Source organism: Adiantum capillus-veneris, chromosome 8 (assembly GCF_014529385.1).
Source record: "Adiantum capillus-veneris isolate H3 chromosome 8, ASM1452938v2, whole genome shotgun sequence".
NCBI lineage: Eukaryota > Viridiplantae > Streptophyta > Polypodiopsida > Polypodiales > Pteridaceae > Adiantum > Adiantum capillus-veneris.
In genome coordinates this window covers 162,747,096-162,769,780 of record NC_140938.1, presented here as the reverse complement: position 1 = coordinate 162,769,780, position 22,685 = coordinate 162,747,096, and the positions used below count along the sequence as shown (strand labels likewise).

The window sequence follows — 22,685 nt, the reverse complement described above, 5'->3', positions numbered from 1 at the left end:
TAAGAAGGTATGGTGCTCCTGATGAAAGGTATATGTGAAGAGAGGAGAAGTTGACTTTGAAGAGGTGAAACCCAATGTGAAGATGATTGGAGCTTCAAAAGTTTGGATTTTCTTGCTAAGAGATTGTCCCATGAATGAAGAGCCACCCACTAAAACACCATTGGAGAGAATAATACCCTTTTGACAGTTTTCTTTTATGATTTTATTTTTAACTACTCTCCCATGTTCTTCATCCTCTTCTAAGCCCCCCCTTTGGCAAGGTTGTAACTCCTCACATTGTACCATCCCAAAGGTTGACGGATTACTGTTTGATTTTGTGAAAAATTTGGCTTCTTGCATGATAGGTTCCTTCATGCTTAACATGCATGGGTCATACCAATGTTTTTGAACATCCTCAAACACTTCTTGAAGATTATCCTCACATGGATTCAACTCACACTCTTCTACTTTGTTTTGGAGTTGGCATTCCATGTACACAATCATCTCTTTATGATCAATGTGGTCTATGATCTCCCCACCTATGATTTCATCTTCTTCTTCACTCTCTTCTTTTAGACAAGATACACTCTCAGAACATTCCATAAGATCAAGGTTACCTTCAAAGTCTTCATTCTCCATAGAGTCATGTTGCACAAAAGCTTCATCTGCTCGGACTAGAAATTGATCCTCCGCCAAAAGGTTAGATGTATCCATTATTGAATCATCAATGCCATTTGAGATATCTTGTGTCGATTTTTGCATGCTTGTGATAAAGGTAGAAGAAAGAGATTCCACATTTGAATCTTGGCCACACACTTTAGCACTTGAATAATCAGTTGGCATGTAAGTAACTTCTGCAACATTTGTCGGAGTAGAAGGAGACAAGTATGGCAAAGGAGATGACTCCTTGATAGAAAAACTTTCATGATGGTTTGTTCTTCCAGCATGATGGAAACCATTTTTGATGTAGAAGTTCTTGTGAAACTTCCTTCGGGCAATAGCGACCGCTTCTTCAAAGGTAGAGGGTCTACTACAAGTAACCTTAGTCTTTAGGAAAGGAGACAAACCCGAAATAAATTGCTCCATTTTTACATAATCTGAAAATATAAAACTAAACACACATCTTCCCCATTGACGAGAAAAAATATCCTCATAAGCATAGTAGTCTTCACCATGTTGTTGAAGTCTCCCTAATGAAGCCCATGCTGTCTCTGTTGTTGGAAACTTAGAGAATCTGGTCTTCAAAGCTTTGAAAATTTGGGTACATCCATCTTCAATCTGAGAAGACATACTCCAAAACCATTGCTCAACGTTGCCTCTAAGGCATAGCAATAGAAAATCCCCTTTTTCAATGTAATCCCTTTTACCAAGGATACGACAAACCATTCTAAAATCAGCAAGAAAACCATCAACATCTTCTTCTAGATTTCCGAAGAAGACTGGGATATCATCAAAGGTATAGCGTGTCATAGTCTCTCAATGCTAGAACCACACAAAGATTAGTTCCAAACAATCATTTCCTCTCATGACATCAACTAACTACACAAAGTTTTGAAAAGTCTTTCAGCATGAATTCTAGATTCTTATGTGAAAATGTTTTTTTCCTTTTTTATGTTATGCTAATACAAACCATATTCTAGATCAATTTTTGTTGCCTTGAAATTAAACTCGGTCATACAAGTTTTCATGATTCATATAATCTACTTGATTATCCTGAAATTCAAGCATGCATGCAATACAACAAGAATAAGCACAAAGTCAATCCTCCGTGGGGGCACCAATTTGAGGCGGTCCGAGGCGGGCAACAAGAAGAGCGGCCTCTAGAAACCCTTCGAGGCTCTCGTGCTGCTCAATTGGGGCTGGGGCAAGCACAATCAGAGACAACAACAACCCACAGCCAGAAACCAAACAAGAAAAGGAGCACCACCTATTTGTAGATGTGAACTAGGACGCACGTGATATCTCTTGTACTCAAACGCACAAAGAGAGGGGAGTGCAAGATAGCCACACACACCAAACACAAACATTCACCACACCAGAGAGAGATAAAGAGCACAAATCAACTTGAGCAGCTCAGTCTTAGCCTTAAAGACTAGATACACACAAAGCTTGATGAGAAATAGAGAGACAACACAAAAATTGACCTTGTTGCCATTACACAAATTGTCTTAGGGTCACGGGAGCCCTCTCACCGAGCACCCTCTTACAATTGAAAGTTTTGGCAAACAATTAAACAAGCCCTCAAACCACCAAGCATGAAATGGCACAACAAACTTCAAGGACAATATACCTTCAACCACCTGATGAACCAACTTATCAAGTCAATTTGGAGAGAAGATTCGTAGTTGCAGCATACAACTGCACCCAAAACTATAAATCTTATTTATGTACAAGAGTAAGCTACAAGTGTGGTGAAGAGTATGACATACACTCCACTCCTCTAGATGGCATAACTAACTTCAAGCTTCTCCATGCACCTATGTGTAATGATGGAATAGAGCACTCACGATGCACACACTCTACACAACTAGGCTTGAAGAGTGGTGTGTTATGTGTTGAGAATGGTGTGGTGTAGTGTGATCATGTGATGATTTACAAGGGAGAGAAGGACTCTATTTATAGGTTTTAGAAGCCCCGATTAGGATTAAGCCTAATCAAGTTTATTTGAAGGAATAAAAGATTATGCATATTTTTTATTTTTTTTTAATGAGGGTGGGTCTCTCTTGTCCTTTGAGTCACATGGATGTGGGCTCAAGGGAAAAGAATTATTGAGGATAAAAGGAGAGAGGATTGAATGAATAATTTGGGAGTGCCTACTCTAGTAGAGGGTGCATTTTACAATAAGGTTAGTAGTTAGTATTTAGTAATTATCACTACAAAACATTTACAAAATCATTCACCAAATGGTGAGATATATGATGAGAAAAGTTAGAGAAGAGATAAGCTTGTAAAGCAAGGTTGAAGCTTGGAGAAGTTGACATTCACCTCTTTACAGCACCGGTAGAAGAAGCGGTCAGCATAGCGAAGTAACGCGTGTCGATGAAGCTATGTTATCTTCAAACCTTGGAAAATTCATGATAAAAGCCTTCATTTGCAGAGGTTATCCTTGGATTTTTGCTAATTTTTTTGAAGTTCTTTACAAAGCTGAAGAGAGTATGGTAATATGGACATATATGTAGAGAGAAAGGGGGACACATAGGGTGTAGAAATGGAGGATGAAGGCTATGGAGGTGTGAGAGATGTGGCAATGGTGAAAAGGGTAAATTAAGACATGGGAGTTGCAGGTTTGGGAGTGGGAAGGAGAGGGAGAAGTGTGTGTGAAAGAAGAAAATGATAAAGTGGAAGAGGGAGCGTGGTTGCATAGCATGGGCAAACTAGGGTCCACCAATAAAATCATAGCTCACAGCTCGTAGCTCAAAAAAATATGAAAAAATTTGAGGTGAAAGTTCAGCTCACGAGCTACAACTTTTGTTTGTTTCACCTTTTCAAATTCGGAGAGCATGTGATCTTTAAAAATTCAGCAAAACCGACAGTTTTTTTCACTGCACAAGGTCCTTGTGAGGTCCTTCTTTGGATGATTCTTTTGAATATCTCCAAGAGTGAGCTCCCCATGGTGCATGCATGCATTCCACATACCCTTGACTTTATTTGGTAGGTCTATAATTGAAGATATTGTTGAGATCATGATATAAGTGAATAGTACAACTAAGAAAATCAAATATTTAGGGGTCTAAAAAAATATGTGCATGTCAAATATAAATAATGCAAGTGAAAAAAATATAAAGGGGTCAAAATAAATCTCTCTCATTATAAGTACTATAAAAAGATGAATATTTTTTGTGTTCTAATTTATGAGAGTAAAAGAAAATAGATGTAGGAAGAAAAAATCATATAAGTCAAAAAATATACACATAAATAAAACTAGTTTTTTTGGATTTTTGTTGTGATGGAGTTACACAAAAAATAAGAGAAGCTTGCATGAAATTATTTTTATATGGAATAAAGAGTATGCAAAATGGTAAGAAAAAATATGGTAATGGTGAGTCAATGTACATAGCATAAATAACACACCATAGGTAGAAATATTTAAATAAATACCAAAATAATTATGAAAAATCCTTTTATTTAGACCCTATATACAATGAAATATTTACACACAAATGGGCCATAATATATTTTATTTTTTTGATTTTATTTATTTTTTTGGCTCAACTAGCCCAGTGACTAGCTAATTAAGGATTTTTAAGAAAATATAGGGAAAGTACTCTAACTCACACACGCCTATGTACAGTGAAATGGTAGGGATAACCAAAATATTTGAGTGATTTGATAGGGTGAGGTAGCTTACTATGGCAATTATGAAAAGCCGAAAAACGGCTATCAATGTATATGGTAACAAATCCGCCCTGAAGTGATGCAGTGAACGAGAGCTGGCACATGAGTAAAGGGAAGTGCCATGCCCTAAGGACATGATCAGTCCACAAAGGAGAGTAAGCCCAAAGCTTTGCGAAAAGCTTCAAGCTTCGCACGAGACAATGCCTTTGTGAAAAGATCTGCAAGGTTGTCCTGTGTTGACACATAAGCCAAGCTAATCTCTCCTGCTCAGAACCTTCTTTCTGACATAGTGGTAATGCACCTCAATGTGCTTTGTGCGAGCATGAAAAACTGGGTTGCTCGCAATTGCCAATGCGCTCTGAGTGTCAGTGTAGATAGTGTTGGAAGTTTCCTGTCCAACACCCAAATCAGCCATAAGGCGTCTGAGCCATACACACTCAACCGTAGCTGTGAAGACTGCCCTGTACTTAGCCTCACAACTCAAAGTGGCCACAGTAGGTTGCTTCTTGCTCAACCATGATATACATGAACTGCGAAGCATGAAACAAAAACCACTTGTGGACACTCGCGTGTCAAAACAACCAGCCCAATCTGAGTCCGAAAAAGCATGTAAGTCGATCGGCAATGATTCCCCCTTGGGATAAAACAAGCCAAGATGTAAAGTGCCACTAAGGTAGTGGAAAATCCTCTTGACATCATGTCAATGCTTAGACCCTGGGCTATGCATAAATCTACTGACCTGTGAGACTGCAAACTGAATATCTGGCCTTGTGTTGCATACATAAATGAGGCAATCAATAGCAATTTGATAAAGAGTGACATCAGCAGCATCGCCAGCATCATGTAGACTCAACTTCAAACCTGTTTCCATGGGAGTGGCAATAGGTTTGCAATCCTCAAGTCCAAACTTACATAGCAATGTCTCTATGTAACTTTTCTGACATAAGGCAATACCACCATCACATTGCTTAAATTGTATACCCAAGTAATGATGCAACATCTCCAAATCTCTCATCTTCAAAGTAGCATTCGAATCAGCCTTAAATTCAGCAATATGTCTCTCATTTGGTCCATTGATCATTAACTCATTGACATAAAGAACCACAATGAGAAGTACATCACCCTCACACTTTACATACAATGTGCTTTCTCTTGGACTGTTACGAAATCGTCGTTTAACCAAATGAGTGTCAGCTTTCTCATACCAAGCACGAGGAGATTGCTTTAACCCATACAAAGCCTTCTTACATCTGCACACTTTGTCCTCTTGTCCTTTTATGACAAAACCGCGAGGCTGCGTTACATAAACTTCCTCAAATATGTCACCATTCAAGAAAGCAGTAACAATGTCTGATTGACGTACATCCCAACCAAAATGAGCTGCGAATGCACATAGAAAACGCACAGTAGTCATACGACAAGTAGGAGCAAAAGTCTCTTCATAATCTATGCCTTTTTTCTGTGCATAACCCTTTGCAACAAGTCGAGCCTTATGGCGATCGACCTCACCATCCGGCTTCCATTTCAACTTGTAAACCCACTTCGTACCTATGGCCTTTTTGCCAGGAGGCAAATCACATAAAGTCCATGTGTCATTTTCTATAAGTGCATCATATTCTGATTGCATGGCAGCCATCCAATTTTCTGAATTCTATGCTTCACCAAAAGACAGAGGCTCCTCAACATCATGTAAGCTAGACACAGCCAAAGCATAACAATCTGATGCATAAGATGCATGGCGAGAGCCTGAACGAGTACGACTAGACAAAGGTGCATCCAATTTACTTTCACGCAAAGTGTGCACCAACCATTTTGGCATACCTCTAGCCTGCTCATTTTCAGTCCTTTTCTCATCAAGTACATCATGTACATCTGCATCAGTAATAGGCTGATCTATAACATTTTCAAAAACCCCCATAGGCTGTACATTTGCCTCATTGGAACTTACATTCGTATTTCCACCACTGAAAAGAAGCAACAAAGTGTCATAAAGGTCCTGTGAGCTTACATTACTGTCTCTAGTACATGACAGCAAGGGCTGAACAAAATCTTCCACAAACACTACATCCCGTGAAACCAGAATACGCTTTGTTTGCGGATGATATAAACTGTAAAATTTGCTTTCAACACTATAACCAACAAAAATACAGTTGACAGCCTTATCATCCAATTTTCTGAGCTGTGTTTGTGGCACCAAAGCATATGCCAAACAGCCAAAAACACACATGTGCTCAATAGAAGGCTTTCTATCATGCCATGCTTCATATAGAGTAATAGACTGCAAAGCTTTTGTAGGACACCTGTTAAGTACATAAGTGGTACACATGATGGCCTCAAGCCAAAAAGAATGCGGCAAAGCTTGACTTTTGACCATACATCGTGCCATTTTCGTTAGTGACCTGTTTTTCCTCTCAGCAACACCATTTTGTTGAGGTGTATAAGGCACTGTACATTTGTGTTTTATCCCACGACAAGCCATAAATGCATTAAATTCATGGGACATATAGTCCCCCCTCGATTGGAACGGAGGGTGCCCATAGTACATTTCAAGACATTTTCAGCCATAGCCAGAATTTGTTTGAAGCACATAAAAACTTCGGACTTCGCTTTAAGCGGAAACACCCATGCATGCCTGGAGTAATCATCAATGAAAGTCACGAAGTAAAGGTAATTTCCCAAGGACGGAGTTTGCATGGGCCCACAAACATCACTATGCACAAGCTGCAACCTGCATGTTGCCCGAACTGAACCATCCTTTGGAAACTTAGAACGCTGCATCTTGCTCAAAATGCAGCCTTCACAAACATGTTTGACAGGTGCTTCAAGAGGCGGCAAAGAAGCAACCATATCAGATTTCTGCAAACGCAAAAAACTGGCAAAATTCAAATGACCAAAACGTGCATGCCAAAGTTTTGCATCTGAAATAGCCCTTGAATCTGCAACAGCATTTGCAAAATTTTATCCACACTTGTCATACAAAGTGAGCTTATATAGCCCACGGCACAAAAGGCCAGATACAACAATTTCATCACCAAAACTGAGATCATGAACTGTACATCTGTCATCCAAAAATTTGACTACAAGTCCAAGTCTAGCAAGTGCGGATACAGACCAGAGATTCTTCTTGATCCTAGGTACATAAAGTGCATCAACAAGTGTGAAGGAACTGCCATTTGCAGCAGTAAGCACAATCTTTCCAACTCCCTGAACCGGATAAGAGGCATTGTTGGCACAAGTGACTGAATTCCCATGAGGGACAGACTCGAGAGAGATAAACAATCCACTATGTGAGGTAATGTGCTTTGTAGCACCACTGTCGAAATACCACACATGTGAATCTGCAGCAACTAACAAGCATGCAGCATGGAGAGCAAGATTGTAAGTGCACTCTGCGCTAAAAGCCCATTCTGCATAAACATCAGCAACACAGTCTCCTTTCACAGAAGACTCAACAATGGCTGCATTTGTAGTGGAACCAGTATTTGCAGTGGAACCACCCTCTTTCTTCTTAGCTTCTTTGGCCTTCAACTTAGGACACGACTTGATTAAGTGATCATTAGCTTTACAATAATGGCAACGCATCTTCTTTTTGCCCTTATCACCATAATTTCCAGACGAACTGCTGCAAGCAGAAGCATTAGGAACAGAAGTTTTGTCACTCGCAGCAGAACCATAAGAAGTGCGGCATTGCTGTTATCACCCTTTCTTTGAGAAGCAATAAAAGACTGTTCAACTGCACGCTGCCTAGTTATGTTTTTTTCTGGAAAGTGACTCTTGCAACAGCAATGTGCATAATGCATCAAACTTGACAACCTCAAGATTTCCTAGGGTCATCAGTCTCCAAGTACTAGCAAAAGTCTGGTAGGAATCTGGTAAGGCATCAAGAACAGTCTGCACAAGGGAACTGTCTGAAATGACTTTACCTGCAGAGATAAGTTTCTCATTGATATCCTTGACACCAGCAAGGAAAGTGTCCATGTCATCTTCCTCATGCATAATCTTCGACTCCAGCTCTTTACGCAGCAAAGCAATTTTAAACTCATTGCGGGTTGCATAAAGACCTGCTAGAATATCCCAAGCCTGTTTTGCAGATTTTGCTGAACGAATGTGAGGAACAATGGTACGCTTCACAGACAACGCAATCAATGCATGAGCCTGCGCATCCTTCACATCCCAACGAGCTTGTTCTGCCGTAGGCAAAACAACTCTAATAGCAGCAACCCTTGCAGCAAGACTTGCAACTTCCTCAACATCGCCTACATTCTCAGAACCAGGACGTACATCAATGCCCTGCACAATGTTCCAGTAGCCCTTTGACACAAGAACATGTTGCATCATATAAGCCCACATAGGGTAGTTGTCCCATCCAACCTGTCCTTAGCAACAAACATCTTGAACACATCTGTGTTGTTGTCAGCCATGGTAAATGCTGCACCTGATGTGAAAACTGCCCGAAAATAGGAGAAACAGAGAGAGAACCACACGTGCTATATAGCACAAACTGTAGAAGACTATGAGGCACCTGTTATGCAGAAAACGGCACTGACAGAAATTCTGCACAAAATGACGAAATAGCCTATGTTGTACTGCTTGTGGTGGAAACAGAGACCGAAATGAGCCCGAAATTTTTGTCGACCTGTGAACGCTTGCCAAAGCTCACTGACATCGGAGAAAGTGAGCAGCTGTGTGCTGGAGCAGCTCGCGACTAAGCCCGGGAGGACGCAACCTGCTCTGATACCAATTGTTGGAATTAGGGTTGCAGAGAAACGCACACAGCTTGGAGAAGACGAAGGAAGCTCAAGGCGCACAATAGAGAGTGTGTTACTTAGTGTGCAATGGAAAGATAGATGTGTGTGTTTTTTTTTTTTTTTTTTTTTTTAGGGGAGGGGAGGGAGGGGAGGGGGGTGCCTCTTCACTGTTAGTATACTTGCAATGCCCACCTGTCGATTTTTGCCACCACAATTTATGTTGCACAGTTTGTAAGACCCCCATACAAGGAGAAGCCAATAGTGCACATATATGTGGTGGATTCCAGCTTTGCATGCTGATGAGATCTTTATTTATGAATGTGGATGGTGCGGAGCAAATTCAGGGCCAAATTCGTCAGAATTTATTGGCCAGGCAATGGCTGAAAGACAATCTGAAAACGATCGTCCGATGGTTGATGGTCGGCGGCCCGTGGTCTTTGGCCGGTAGCCGGTGGTCCTTGTCCGATGGTGGCTGGATTTCAACGGCCGGTGGCAAGCGAACTTGTCTACCCAAAAGCGGCTACACATGGGCGCATGGGAGAGTCCTAGTTGAACTTGGCTATCTAAGAGAGGATACACATGGGCATTTAGAGGCTCCCTTACATCTATATAAGGAGGCCTTCTCCATGAGTATTTTAAGCACTACACCCTAGAGGTGTACACACTTGACGCACACACGTAGATCCTTGTTGAAGGATTGTTAACCCCTTGTGTTTCATACTTGCTCTAGTTGTCTAAATCGCCATCTAAGCTCTACTTTGAAAGCACATGGGTGGATGATGCACTAATCTAAAGTTTTTGATTTTCCACTAATCTACTTTGCATCGTATCTCTCTCTACTCTCTTGCTACTAGACCCTTATTGATTTTCGCATTTCTTACATTCACCTCCCAGCAATCCTCCTCGATTGCCTCTTCAACTCCTCATTTCTGCACCCAAGTTTTTGAACGTCCACCACCTATGCATGCTTGTTGAGCCATGTAGCAGGCCTCTCCCAGGTCATGATTTTTGTAGCCCCCTCTTATTTGTCTCTCCTTAGCCACATGGCGAGCCTGAAAATGGCTCGCTCTTATAGAGTAGAATAGATGAAGCATACGTATTCTCATCCTTTTTTGCTTAGAGAAACTCAATCAGATAGGTCCCGATTCTTGAACTCGTGTGTGTGTGTGTGTGTGTGTGTGTGTGTGTGTATGAGAGAGAGAGAGAGAGAGAGAGAGAGAGAGTATCCAAAGCCATAGTGAGCATAGTATGGTGCATTGGAGAGGGAGGTCCCGTCCACATCAAAGTCCCATGCATAACGAGTATAGGCGTTGAAGGTGGTGGGAGCCACGAAAGAGCGAGCGTACAGTTGGCCAAGTCCATGTCCTCTGCAAAGTCCTCCTGGTAGATGTTGCCCATGAAGTAGGAAACCACATAGTTTTTATATATATCTGGCACCAACAACCACCCACACAGATTGTTCATCTCCACATTGAAGCCTCGAGATTGAAGCATCACCAGTTGCAGGAGAGAGATTGTGTGTATAAAGTTGTCGAGAGGGCCGCCCCCTACAGGAAGGCGAACGTAATGCAAAACGCAACCACTACCCCCTACATGATAGACATTAACTCTTGCTTCGCTTGCATACCCATGTGTGTGCGTGTGGGACACCCATGTCCCTCTTTGGCTTAAGTGCTTGCTCTCCTTCTATTGCCCGGTGGGTGCCTATTCGCTTCCCGGCAATGCCACCCAATTGCCTCTTCAGCTCCCATTCCAGCACTCAAGTTTTTGGACGTCCACCACCTATGCATGCTTGTTGAGCCATGTGCCAAGCCTCTCCCAGCTCACGTTATGTGCAGCCTCCTCTTCTTTGTTCCTCCTAAGGCTATGGTCACGCGAGGCTTAGTTTCCACAGACAACGGCCGACCAAGCCTGACAGCACGCAGCTTTCCACCGGCATAGCGTTGTGAGAATTTGTAACTATGCCTTTTTTGGCATAGTTTTCAAACTAAGCCCATTGCGGGCCGGTGAGTTCTCCTTTTCGCTCCCCTGTCTGCGCCTCACACTCCCTCTCACTATAGGCTGCTTCCCGTCGCCCTCTGAGCTGCCATACCTGCCGCGGTCAGATGCTGTCGCAAATTACCGAAAACTAAGCCTCGCGTGACCATGCTCTAAGCCATGTTCTCAGGCTCGCCGTTATAGAGTAGAATAGAGAAGAGATATTTTGCCGCCCCCAAGAAAAAAAAATTTTTTGATAAAAGAAACTGGTTCCACCACGTCCTGATGCACGTTTCTTAGGACCGCACCCTGTCGCCATTTCATGCTTGTCTGTGCAAACAACATAACGTATGCAGCCGTTAATGCGTGTGTGTGTGTGTTGTGTGTGTGTGTGTGAGAGAGAGAGACACACACACAGAGAGAGAGAGAGAGAGAGAGAGAGAGAGAGAGACCTTTAACGCACGCAATCCACACACACCCTCCCTAGGTCAGTTCAGCGTCGGAGAATGCAAGAATGGAAAAGCACCCACATAGCCCTGCCGTGGCTTGATTTTTTTCGTTTTGTTTTTGAAAAGGTGGAACTGATAAAATTACTGAAGAGAAGAGAATTACATCAGGTCCTGGAGGAGGGGATGAGGACACTCCCACAGTAATTCAGCCAACTACCCTAACTCAGAATTGTAGAAATCAGACACAGCCTAGCAATTGAATAGTACAAAGATACCTTGTCTTTCGGCTGTATTTTGCCATACCACTGACTCCGGGGCCGTGGTTTGATGTTGCTCGTCCAGCCTCTTCCTTCTACTTCTCTCTTCTGCATGCATGGGTAGCAAACTAGTGAGCTCCCTTGCATCCTTTGCTGCCTGCATGAGCCTGGGCGCCATCGTCTCCTACATAGCCCTCTCCAATGGAGTGCTCCTCCAAACTACCAACCTCTTCTCTGCCGCTTCCTTTGTAGATCGCTACTCCAAGGCCAACCTGCCTACTTTCAGCTTGACAAGAAGTAACGGAGCTTGCAAGTGTCTTGTCCAAGCAAACGCCACAGCCGACGGCCTTACAAATGGGACGTCTGTCAAATGTGCTTGTGATAGTACAAGTGGTTACAGCACTAATCAAATCCAAGTACTTCCATCATGTGCAAATGGGACACTCACAGCCGCATCTCCTGCCGACAACAAGCAAGGTAGCATCAGCAAGGAGAGTGTGGTTAAGTATGAGCCATGGTATGCACAGGGAAGAACCTGGCATTACCCTGTCTTGTTCCCACGTTGCTCCATGGATGTTTGCTTCAACTATTCTAGATGTGAAGGTACAGACCGTGAGCTCCTCATATACTCTTATGACTCACCCAGCCCTCCTGTGAGATACTTCACAGGCATCAAGGATACGCAGTGGCACACCGATAATGCCAGCAAAGCATGCCTCTTTTTTGTGTTTCTCGATCTGAATAAGCCCCATCGGCCCCATCCGAGGGCGTTGCCCTACTGGAACAATGGCTTGAATCATGTGTTGATCACATTTGCAGACATGTGGAAACAGAGGGGCCCACCTCAGGACACGATCGGTAATGCGTCAGTGATGGCATCGGACATACATGAGACGACATACAGGCCGGGGTTTGACATAAGCATACCATTACCAGGCAAGTTGCACATGAGGGAGCTGCAAGATGTGAAGCCCAATGCAAGGAAGTACTTGATGACATTCCGAGGGTTGAGGTACTTGGGGAGGGCTCATGAAGAGGGGGTACTGCGGAGTGCAGAGGCATTTCGGGCAATGCACAATGGGGAGGATGTGGTAGTGGTGACGAGTTGCAGACATGGGACGAACAATCTGGTGCGGAGGGAGGCGCCGGAGTTAGGGGTGAAGTGTGAGGAGGATGAGGCAAAGTACTGGAACTATACATACAAGGATCTGATGAACACCACATTTGGGCTGGTGCCGGCAGGGCGGCAGGCAAGCTCATACCGGATGATCGAGGTTCTGTCAGCAGGCGTGGTGCCGGTGCTGGTGGCCGATAACTATGTCAAGCCTTTCGACACACTCATCCAGTGGCATCGCTGCCTTCTGCAGTTCCCATCTTCTGAGATGCACCGGATTGTGCCTACGCTCCGTGCCATGGACGCCCTGCAGCTTCTCTTCCGCCAGCGTTACTGCATCCACATCTACGATGCCTTCCTGAAAGACGATCGCACCCTGCTTCGAACAACCATCGCCTCTCTCACCGCCAGGTTCCTTGGCTCCCTGCCTTTGAATATAAAGTTTGAAGCGGACGCGGTATGAGTTCAAACCCGCTAATTGGTATCTCAAACCAAATTGTCATCAATGTTTTAATGTGACTGATGTGCAAGAGTGGGAGTGGGAGCGGGAGTGGGTGAGCTCGATCCTACTTATAAGGCCTTAATAAGTAGGCTCCCAAAATTCTTGGGAGCAATCTTGGTTCACTGAATCAAGCTTGTTGTCAGAAATCGTGGACCCTTTACATAAACTTGTTGAATAGGGCCAGCCGGCACAGTGCGAAGTCAACGTTTTTTCCTAATTTTACCGGATTGTTTATGTGAGGCATTAATTGGGGGGTGCACACACTTTGTGACCATCTTATACACTTTGTTTGTTTAAGAGGGGCCATTAACTTGGGGCCACACACACCCTCATCATCTTCTATCGACCACTTTGATTGTGTGCATATTCTTTGGTATCTCAAGACAAAATTGTTATAAAGGAATATCACTTTAATGTGGATGATGCACAAGATTGAGTGAGTTCGATACGTGGATCAACAGTGTTATGACCTCCTGGAGCATGGCTAAATTGCTCAGAAAAGAACCCCATTTGGTAAAGTAAATGTGTAGACTTGTGACTTGTTGAAGCAAAAGAATATGCTTCAAGTCCTAAAAAATATCCTCACTAGTAAAACTTTGTTTTCGAGAAAATTGGAGCCTTGCACATTGAAGTTGATACACCTTGTTACTACCTACTATATAACAATAATTCCTTTCATCACACCGCTTTGGAGAGCACAAAGTATACTTTTCTTAGAACGATAGAGTACTTCATGTCATCTCTAGCTAAAGGACTTCTTTCCGGCAGAAGTATTTCTAGAGCCCAAAAAGAAAAAGTAGACTTTCACTATGCCCATAATTTGACTTTACATCCTAGACCAATCTAAAGACTCTATGGACCAATCCCTCCACTTCCTAGAATTATTGGGAAAGATGTAACTTTGCATTAGATTGGTTCTTTTAATGATGAAGCATTTGGATTAATTTGTGTTGTTTTAGAATCTATATTACAATTTTTATCCTCGATAACATATGTTTTCAAAATCTTGATTTTGCCAAATGTATTTATCATCTTTAAGGATTGTGAGTAGCTCTTGCTAAAAAGATCAATGATCGCAAACAAAAGCTCTTAGATTCTTTGTTTTGGCCACAAAATTGAGCCACTACGTTGTAAAGAGATTAGAAAAAGAAGAGAGTTTGAGCTCTTGCAAGAATACGCACACACACACACGACCAAGAGAGCACACAATGGACATGGAGGCTGAAAGCTGCTTCTTCTTCTTCACTACTCACAATGATAATGAGGTATAAAAAACATGAGTGAAAAATAACATAAAAAGAAATTATGTACAACATGCAGCGTGAAATAGCCAACAAGATACGTGGCCATCACTCTCAACAGGTAGACCATGTGGATGAAGTCCACTTGTAGTATTACCCGAAATGATCGTTGTGTTTGCTACCTCGGGCTGGTGGTAGATGTAAGCAATAAGTCATCCAAGTATAATGTGTGTTGGCTTTAATATCCTCAAGCTCAACACCATCTCCCCTACTCCAAGCATAGCACAAAATCACCTTGGCTTCTTTGCTCTAAGGGCCTTCATGAGGATCTCTACAATCTGCTTATCTTCATCACATACCTAAGGTCAATGTAGTTGTAGTGCAACTCAATGTGCTTCACTGATAAAACATTGAGTACCATGCCAACTATATGTTGCTAGAGAATGACAACCAGCATCTGGACATGTATGCTCACCTAACACTTTAAAGAGAATCTCCAACCATGTAGCACCTCTATACTCAAGATAAATATTGTGAGTAGCTTTTTGCTACTCCAAGTGATAACAATACTCTTAAGTGAAAACATAAACCCCTTGGTAGACCACTCACCAAATAGACTATCGGCCAATCTACATCTACGTAGCCATGGAACATCACCTCCATGACACCCTCATGAACGAGTGCATAATCCAACGTAGCACACGCATAGCATTAGGTGCACCTCACCACATGCAAGCCTGGCTTCTTTGGAAGCTACTTAAACTAGACCTCGAGCCCAAACATGTAGCTAAAAGCTAGCCATGAGATTGTTAAGTAGATGAGACTGCCCATAATCTTCCTATACATGGTGGCCGGTAGCATTCTCTAGCGTATCACCCACATTAGCTTGCATCTTCAAATTTTGATCCATGGGCATAGCAATAGGCTTACAATCGGCCATATCATGCGTGGATATCATTGATGCATATTCCCTCTATGACATTTCCCTCTTTGGTGCGTATAGTATCAATGCCCACAGTGCTCTCCCGAATTAGGCATGCTAATTTCCATGATTTTGGTCTCCACAACCAGTACCACCTCCTTCACTTGCACCACATCCTCTACCTCTATCTTTATCATTCTTGAGGACCTGTTCAAATTGTAAGAAATGAGGAACACAAGAGGATCTTGTAGCAAAAAAGTAGAGAGACATACGATGCAAAATAGATTAGTGGGAATAAAAAATTTAGATTAGTACACTCTTACAAAGTGATGGCATCATCTACCCATGCACTCTCAAGGTAGAGTTTAGATGGCGATTTAGACAACTACAGCAAGTAAGAATGCAAGGGGCTGGCTATCCTTCAATAAGGATATCTGTGTGTATTCGTAATGGCTCATAGAGAAGTCCTCCTTATATAGATATAAGGGAGCCTCTATTCGCCCATGTGTAGCCAAGTCCTGTAGGATCTCTGGTGGGTGAAATAGAGCTCAAGGTGGCTTAAAAGTGAGAGCATCCATAGCTACATATAGTAGAAAGAAAGAGAGAAAAGTAAACACGTGTAGCACTCCAAAATACATTCACTTTTGCATAGCATACAATATATTATATATACATAAAAGCCTTTCCTTATAAGGTCCCAAAGTCTATCTGGTTAAGAGTCCTTGACTTTCTTAAAAGCATACAAATATCTTCACGTAATATTTTCACAAGTAAGAGATAGTTCTCACACCAGCTGTCGGCGTTTAGGTCAAAGGCCACAAAACCCAACAATCCTCTCCTTGGACTTTGGACTAGGGCAATACATTGAGGATTCTTATATCCACTAAGGATGACACACTATCCAGAAAGAATGCCAAAACATATCAACAAAGGATGACAAATCCACAAAAAATGACAAAACAAGTCCTTGCCTTGAAGTAGAGAGACTACAATCTTCAGAGTATGTTGTCATAGTAGATAGGGTCGTTCTCGCATTTGTCTTCATCTTTGTCTACATGTTTCTTACTTTTGTAGCTTCTGTTGTTGCTGCTGCTACATGCTTTGAAACTCCAGCAATCCTTTGAATGTTCGTGCTCGTAGCAATTCTTGTCCCTTTTATTCAACGTAAGATAAATACAATGCTTATAAATCCAAATGCAGGTTGATGGTGCTATTGTTCCTCCGCTTGAAGACGGCCTTTCCTTCTCTCTCATAGTGCCTTGGAGCGGTCTTTGCGATTGGCTGTGTAACATTTAATGGCCTAATAACTTATGTGTAGCGGAAATTAGCATGAACATAGTGGGCATTTCATTAGAATAGATTCCTAATGAGAATTACAAGAGTGCTTGGGTGGAGAGAGCAACAAAAAGCATAACTTAGCTTAGTAATTAGCTTGGTAGAGAAGATGAGCATGCATGGAAGCTTGGCTCTTGGTTGGATTTGCATCCACATGCCAAGAGAGTGTTGATGTAGGCTTCTATCTCACAAGCTTGGAGTAGGTGATGAGCTCTCCATTAAAGCTTGGGAGGAGATAGAGTATTCTTTCTTCACACATGGTCAAGTGTGAGTGTGTGTGTGTCAATGCCAAGCAAAAATGAGCCCCCTCTCTCTCTTGGGCGAGCCCTTCCTGCTAAATTGGTCTGGCTTTTGCCTCATTGGACCTCCCCAAGTCAAGCCAATGGGTGTTAAGCAGCATAAGTGATAGCCTTCTGACATGTGTCCCCCTTTCCCCTTTTGTGAGAGCTTTAGGTAATTAAATAATTAAACTAAACTCTCATTGGACCCCTTTGCCTCCTGGCCAATAGGAATCAGGCAAGCCATTGGGCTCCTGAATGCTCATTGGACACCTTGGGAGACTGCCCAACAGTCTTCTAGGAGACTTAATTCTCATTGGTTTCTTTTATTAAATGTTTTTAAATTAATTAAACTAGATTTACTCTAGCTTAATTCTCATTGGTCCACTTCATGGGTCTTCCAATAGGAATTGGGCACACCTTGTGGGCATCTGGCCTAGGGAGCTGACATGTGTCCCTCATTCCCTTTGTGTAAAGGGAGCTCGTGTGTGTGTGTGTGGCTTTCTCTCTCATCCCCTACCTTTAGGGCTCGCCCCCTCCCATGTAGGGATGTGCAAAGACTTTTAGGGCACACACAAAGCATCCAATTTTCCCTAGGGTTGACCTTTGGACACAACCTTTGAATTTTGGAACCTTAGCATTTTGGAAGTCTTAATGGGCTGAACCTTAGGGTCTTTTTAGCCCATTGTTGCACCTAGCTCTTTTGCAGATGGCCCCCCCTTTGGATCCCTATTTTCCCTCCTTTGGATCCCTACTGTGGCCAGTCTGCTAGCTTAACCAATATTCTAGCTTTTTCTCCCCTGGCCTTCCCCACATTAAATGATCAGTTTAATATGAGAAAATCATTTAGGAGAATTAGATATTGATTATTATGACATTACCTCTCTCTTGAAATCATAGTCGTCCTCGACTATGGTGTAGAGAAGATAAAGCATGTTCATGAGTCCTTTTCTTAGCGGGTAGAGGATCCCTATGTTACCCTACGACATCATTCCACAATGGATGACTAGTCCATTTGGCGCTTGAGAGCCTGAGGCTGCCGCAAGCATGTCTGCACATTAGTCCTATCAGTCTTCCATAGTAGAGTGACAAACTCTACTTGGTGTTTGGGAGACGTCGTCTCCGCAAACTTGATCTAAGCATGCATACTACTTCATTTTTGTGCGCAAATAAAGAAAAAGAGAGTTTTATAAGACAAAAATTTTGTTCATTTTTAACATTTTTTACATTTGCTTATTCTTGGGAAGCATTGTAAGCATTGACAAGGTTTAGGTTATCCTTTAATTGTATGCCTTGCATCCATCTAGCATCTTCAAAAGGATAATTCTTAAACTTAATAAGATATCGTCGGATAGTCTTACCGCCTCTTAGTACCTTGTCTTCATGTCGGAGAATGGACTCGGGTTGCAGCACCTCTTCTTGGTCCTCGATCTCCGGTGGGTCTTCAATAGTTGGTTCTTGAGGTGGCTCTCCTTTGTAAGGCTTTAATAGGATTACATGAAAAGCATTGTGTATGAGCCAATGATTGGGCAACTTGAGTTGATAGGCCATCTCATTGATTGGCCTAAGAATCTGAAAGGGACCATAGTACCTTTTTGCTAGTTTAGCATAGTACTTTTGGTGACCCGTAGGATTCTTGCCCGTTGTGTGCCTTAATCGAGCCTTGGGAAACTTTAACAAGACCCAATCGTTTTCTTTAAAGGCTTGGGCTCTTCTGTGCTTGCCAGCAGCAGCCTTTTGCCTTTGCTGTGAGATAGAGATAGCATCCTTAATCTTTTGGAAAGATTCTTGTAGGTCTCGGCTATAGTCATCTGCAGCGAAGATCTTCACATGTACCTTAAGTAGCAAGGGACTTTTTGATCTTTCCTCAATTACCTCGAAAGGTGCTTTTCCCGTGGAAGTATGTACAGTGTTATTGTAAGCATACTCCACTAAGGGTAAGTACTTCTCCCATTGGGATCTTTGATCTACTTCCGTTACATAGGCTTTTAGTATATCAAGAATGGTTAGGTTAGCTATTTCACTTTGGCCATCAGTTTGTGGATGATAGGCCGAAGAGAAGTTTAGCCTTGTTCCTAAATTCTCAAAGAGACCCTTCCAGAAATTACTGGTCATTCTAGGATCTCTATCCGACACTATGGACATGGGCAAGCCATGGTACTTGAAAATTTGTGAAATAAAGAGGGTTGCCATTTGATGGGCTTTGATAGTCTTTTTGACAGGTATAAAATGAGCTTGTTTACTAGACCTGTCTACTATCGTCCATATTCCCGTATTCCCATGGATAGACTTAGGCAATCCAAAGATAAAATCCATGGATATGCTCTCCCATGGTGAATTAGGGACTGGCAAGGGTTGAAGCAATCCAAGTTGCTTCCCTCTATCAAATTTTGTCTTTTGGCATACCACACATTTGGAAACATACTCTTGTATGTTCACTTTCATGGTAGGCCAATAGAAATATGTTTCAATTCCATTTAAGGTAGATTGAATCCCTCTATGCCCCGCATAAGGTGGAGCATGAGATTCATACATTACTTTCTCATGTAGTGAGTTAGTAACGCATAGTCTATTGCCATAGAGAAGATAACCATCTTGTAAAGTAAATGGTTCTTCTTTCTTCCCTAATGCAAGGGCTGAAATCACATCTCTAAAATCGGGATCAATAGCATACTCATCTATCATTGAAGATAGATCATTGTGGGTTGCTATGGAAACCGCATTCACTCTTGGCCGTCTTGAGAGTGCATCAGCTACTTGATTATGCTTGCCAACAATGTGAGCAATATGAAAATGAAATTGCGAAAGGAAATTTGCCCACCTCATTTGTTTGTCGGAGAGCTTCGTCTGCGTCATGAAGTACTTAAGACTTTGGTGATCCGTTCGCAGAATGAAAGGAGTCCCCAATAAATAGTGCTTCCATGAGTCTAAGGCATGTAGAATTGCAAGGAGTTCCTTTTCGTATATGCCTAGAGCTTGCTCAACAGGGTCGATCCTTCGACTCTCATAGCCTATGGCGTGCCCTTCTTGGAGCAAAACAGCTCCAAGGCAATCACCACAAGCATCGCATTGGACCTCAAATGGTTTTGAGAGATCCGGTAGTGTAAGCACAGGTTGGGAGATAAGCTTTTCTTTAAGCTTTTCGAAAGAATTGTTCTCCTTAGCAGACCATGTATACCTAACGCTTTTCTTTGTTAGGTCATGTAATGGTCCCACAATTTGTGAGAACTTTTCTATGAAGCGTCTATAGTATGCACACATACCTATGAAGCTTCTTAGTTCATGAAGATTCCTTGGTTTAGGCCATCCTTTTATTACCTCTAACTTGGATGGATCCATTTGGATGCCATCTTGAGAGATAATGTGACCTAAATACTGAATCTCTTGCAAGAAAAATTCACTTTTCTTTCGATTAACATAAAGTTTATTCTCTCTTAAAACTTGAAATATTACCTGGAGGTGTTGCTTGTGTTCCTCCAATGAATTAGAGTAGATGATAATATCATCAAAGAACACTCCAGTGAAGGTTCGATGAGGCCTGAACAGCTTCTCCATCAAGCGGTTGAATGTGGTTGGTGCATTGGTCAAGCCAAAAGGCATGACAATGTATTCGTAAAGACCAAATGTAGTACGAAATGCGATCTTTACAATGTCTTGATCAACTATCCTTATTTGATGATAGCCACTTTTTAGGTCAACCCTACTGAAGTAGGTCGATCCTTGTAGCTTATCAAATAGGTCTTCTACCCGTGGAACGGGAAACCTATTCTTGATAGTGATCCTATTTAGTGCTCTATAGTCGACACACATACGATATGTGTCGTCTTTCTTTTGCACTAATAGCACAGGTGAGCAAAATGGAGATGAGCTTGGCCTAACCATACCCTTCTCAACTAACTCATGCACTTGCCGCATAATCTCCTCTTGTTGAGCTTGAGAAACTCTATAAGGAGGTTTATTAGGCGGTGAGCTTCCTGGAAGAAGTTCAATTGCATGGTCATCATTACCTCGTTTAGGAGGTAGCTCACAAGGGATGTCGTCAATAAAAACATCTTGAAACCCCTTGAGAAAATTGGATAACTCTAATTCCTTTTGGTTGCTTTTATTTTCTTTTGCTAAAGCATTAGGTTCATTTTGAGAGTCTTTAACAAAAATCATGTACACGAAAATAGAGCTCTTTATTGACTTGTTGAAAGCTGGTGTATGTACAATGGGGATGGTGTTACCCATTTCCTTAGCATCTATATACATGTCTTTTTCCCTGAACTTAAAGGAGATTCTCCTTTCAGGAAATTTAACATCGGCAGCCAGGCGGTCAAACCATGGTGCCCCTAGGATTACATCCTCATGCTTGAGAGGAGAGATAAAGAAGTCCTCTTTGTCCACATAGCCTTGGACATGAAGCCTCAATTTCCCGATTAAGGGAGTGACTGAAGCTTCTTGCCCCTTGAAGGCACTGTCTGCGGGTAGGACATCTCCCATCTCATAGGATTGTATTCCTAGCTTGGTGGCCAACTCTATAGATATAAAATTGTGAGTAGAACCAGGGTCAAAGAGAATAAAAGCATCATGTTCTCTTACCTTTCCCCAAGCATGGCATAGAGGAGATCCTTTGTGGTGAGTTTGGTGAGTCTCCTCCTCTTGGATTTCAACCAAGGAAGCTCTAGGAGGATCTTGGCGGTTGTTCTTTTGGGGACAAGCGTGGTACGCATGCCCTTGTTCGCCGCACTTGAAACACTTGTTATCCTTACGATAACGCTCAAGCTCTTCAGGAGAGAGTTTATTCTTACCTTTGTAAACTCCCTTCTCTTTAGCTTTGTTGGAGTTGCCCTTAGGAGACTTTTGGACATTGTCCTTCCCCTTAGGCTCATTGGAACCCTTATTTTCCGGGGGCTTATTATTTCTTTTTGCCCCCATTTGGAAATTGATTCGAGAGGCGACCATAGTGTGGTGTATTACCGCCGATATGGTACGTGGTCTTTGGGAGTTGACATACTCCGCCATTTCTTCGATTAAGCCGGCACAAAATTGTTGCTTTTGCTCTCCAAAATCCAACTTTTTGAAGACAGTGGCTTTGAGTTGTAGGTCCCAAAACTTGTCTACATATTTGTGGATAGATTCATTGGGAGAGAGCTTTAAGCTTCACCATTCGGTGAGTACTTTGTCTTTGGCATCGGTGGCCAAAACCTGCTTCATAATGGAAGCTCTTAAAGCTTTCCATGTTCGTGGAGCTTCACCGTTGGCTCGTAGGCTAGACCACCATTGTCTGGCGGACTTTTGAAAGTGCATAGCTACATGGCGTAGCTTAGAGGACTCCGTGAAGCCCTCATCTCCAAACGCCGCATCGAATTGTTGGATAAAGGCCAAGACTTTGTCCGTAGCACCAAAGGTACCATCATAGGTAAGGAAAGAGATGCTCTTCCCTCCCTCTTTGAATTTCTTCAACTTGGACGACCTCTTCCATGCGGCTTAGGATTTCCTATGACCTCTTCTTTTTGATGGTTCAAAGGTTGCACCATCACTTTCTTCAGAAGGTGAAGAATTTGAA

At 42.4% G+C, this 22,685-nt stretch overlaps 1 protein-coding gene across 1 annotated transcript; it reads left to right on the top strand.

Moving 5' to 3' along the window:
- The first annotated feature begins 11,621 nt into the window (after window positions 1–11,621).
- Window positions 11,622–13,725, top strand: LOC147453278 (uncharacterized). The gene has a single exon (XM_086518705.1). It carries the CDS (start codon window positions 11,862–11,864, stop codon window positions 13,320–13,322), a length of 1,461 nt encoding a protein of 486 aa, XP_086374831.1. The 5' UTR covers window positions 11,622–11,861; the 3' UTR covers window positions 13,323–13,725.
- Window positions 13,726–22,685: the final 8,960 nt, after the last annotated feature.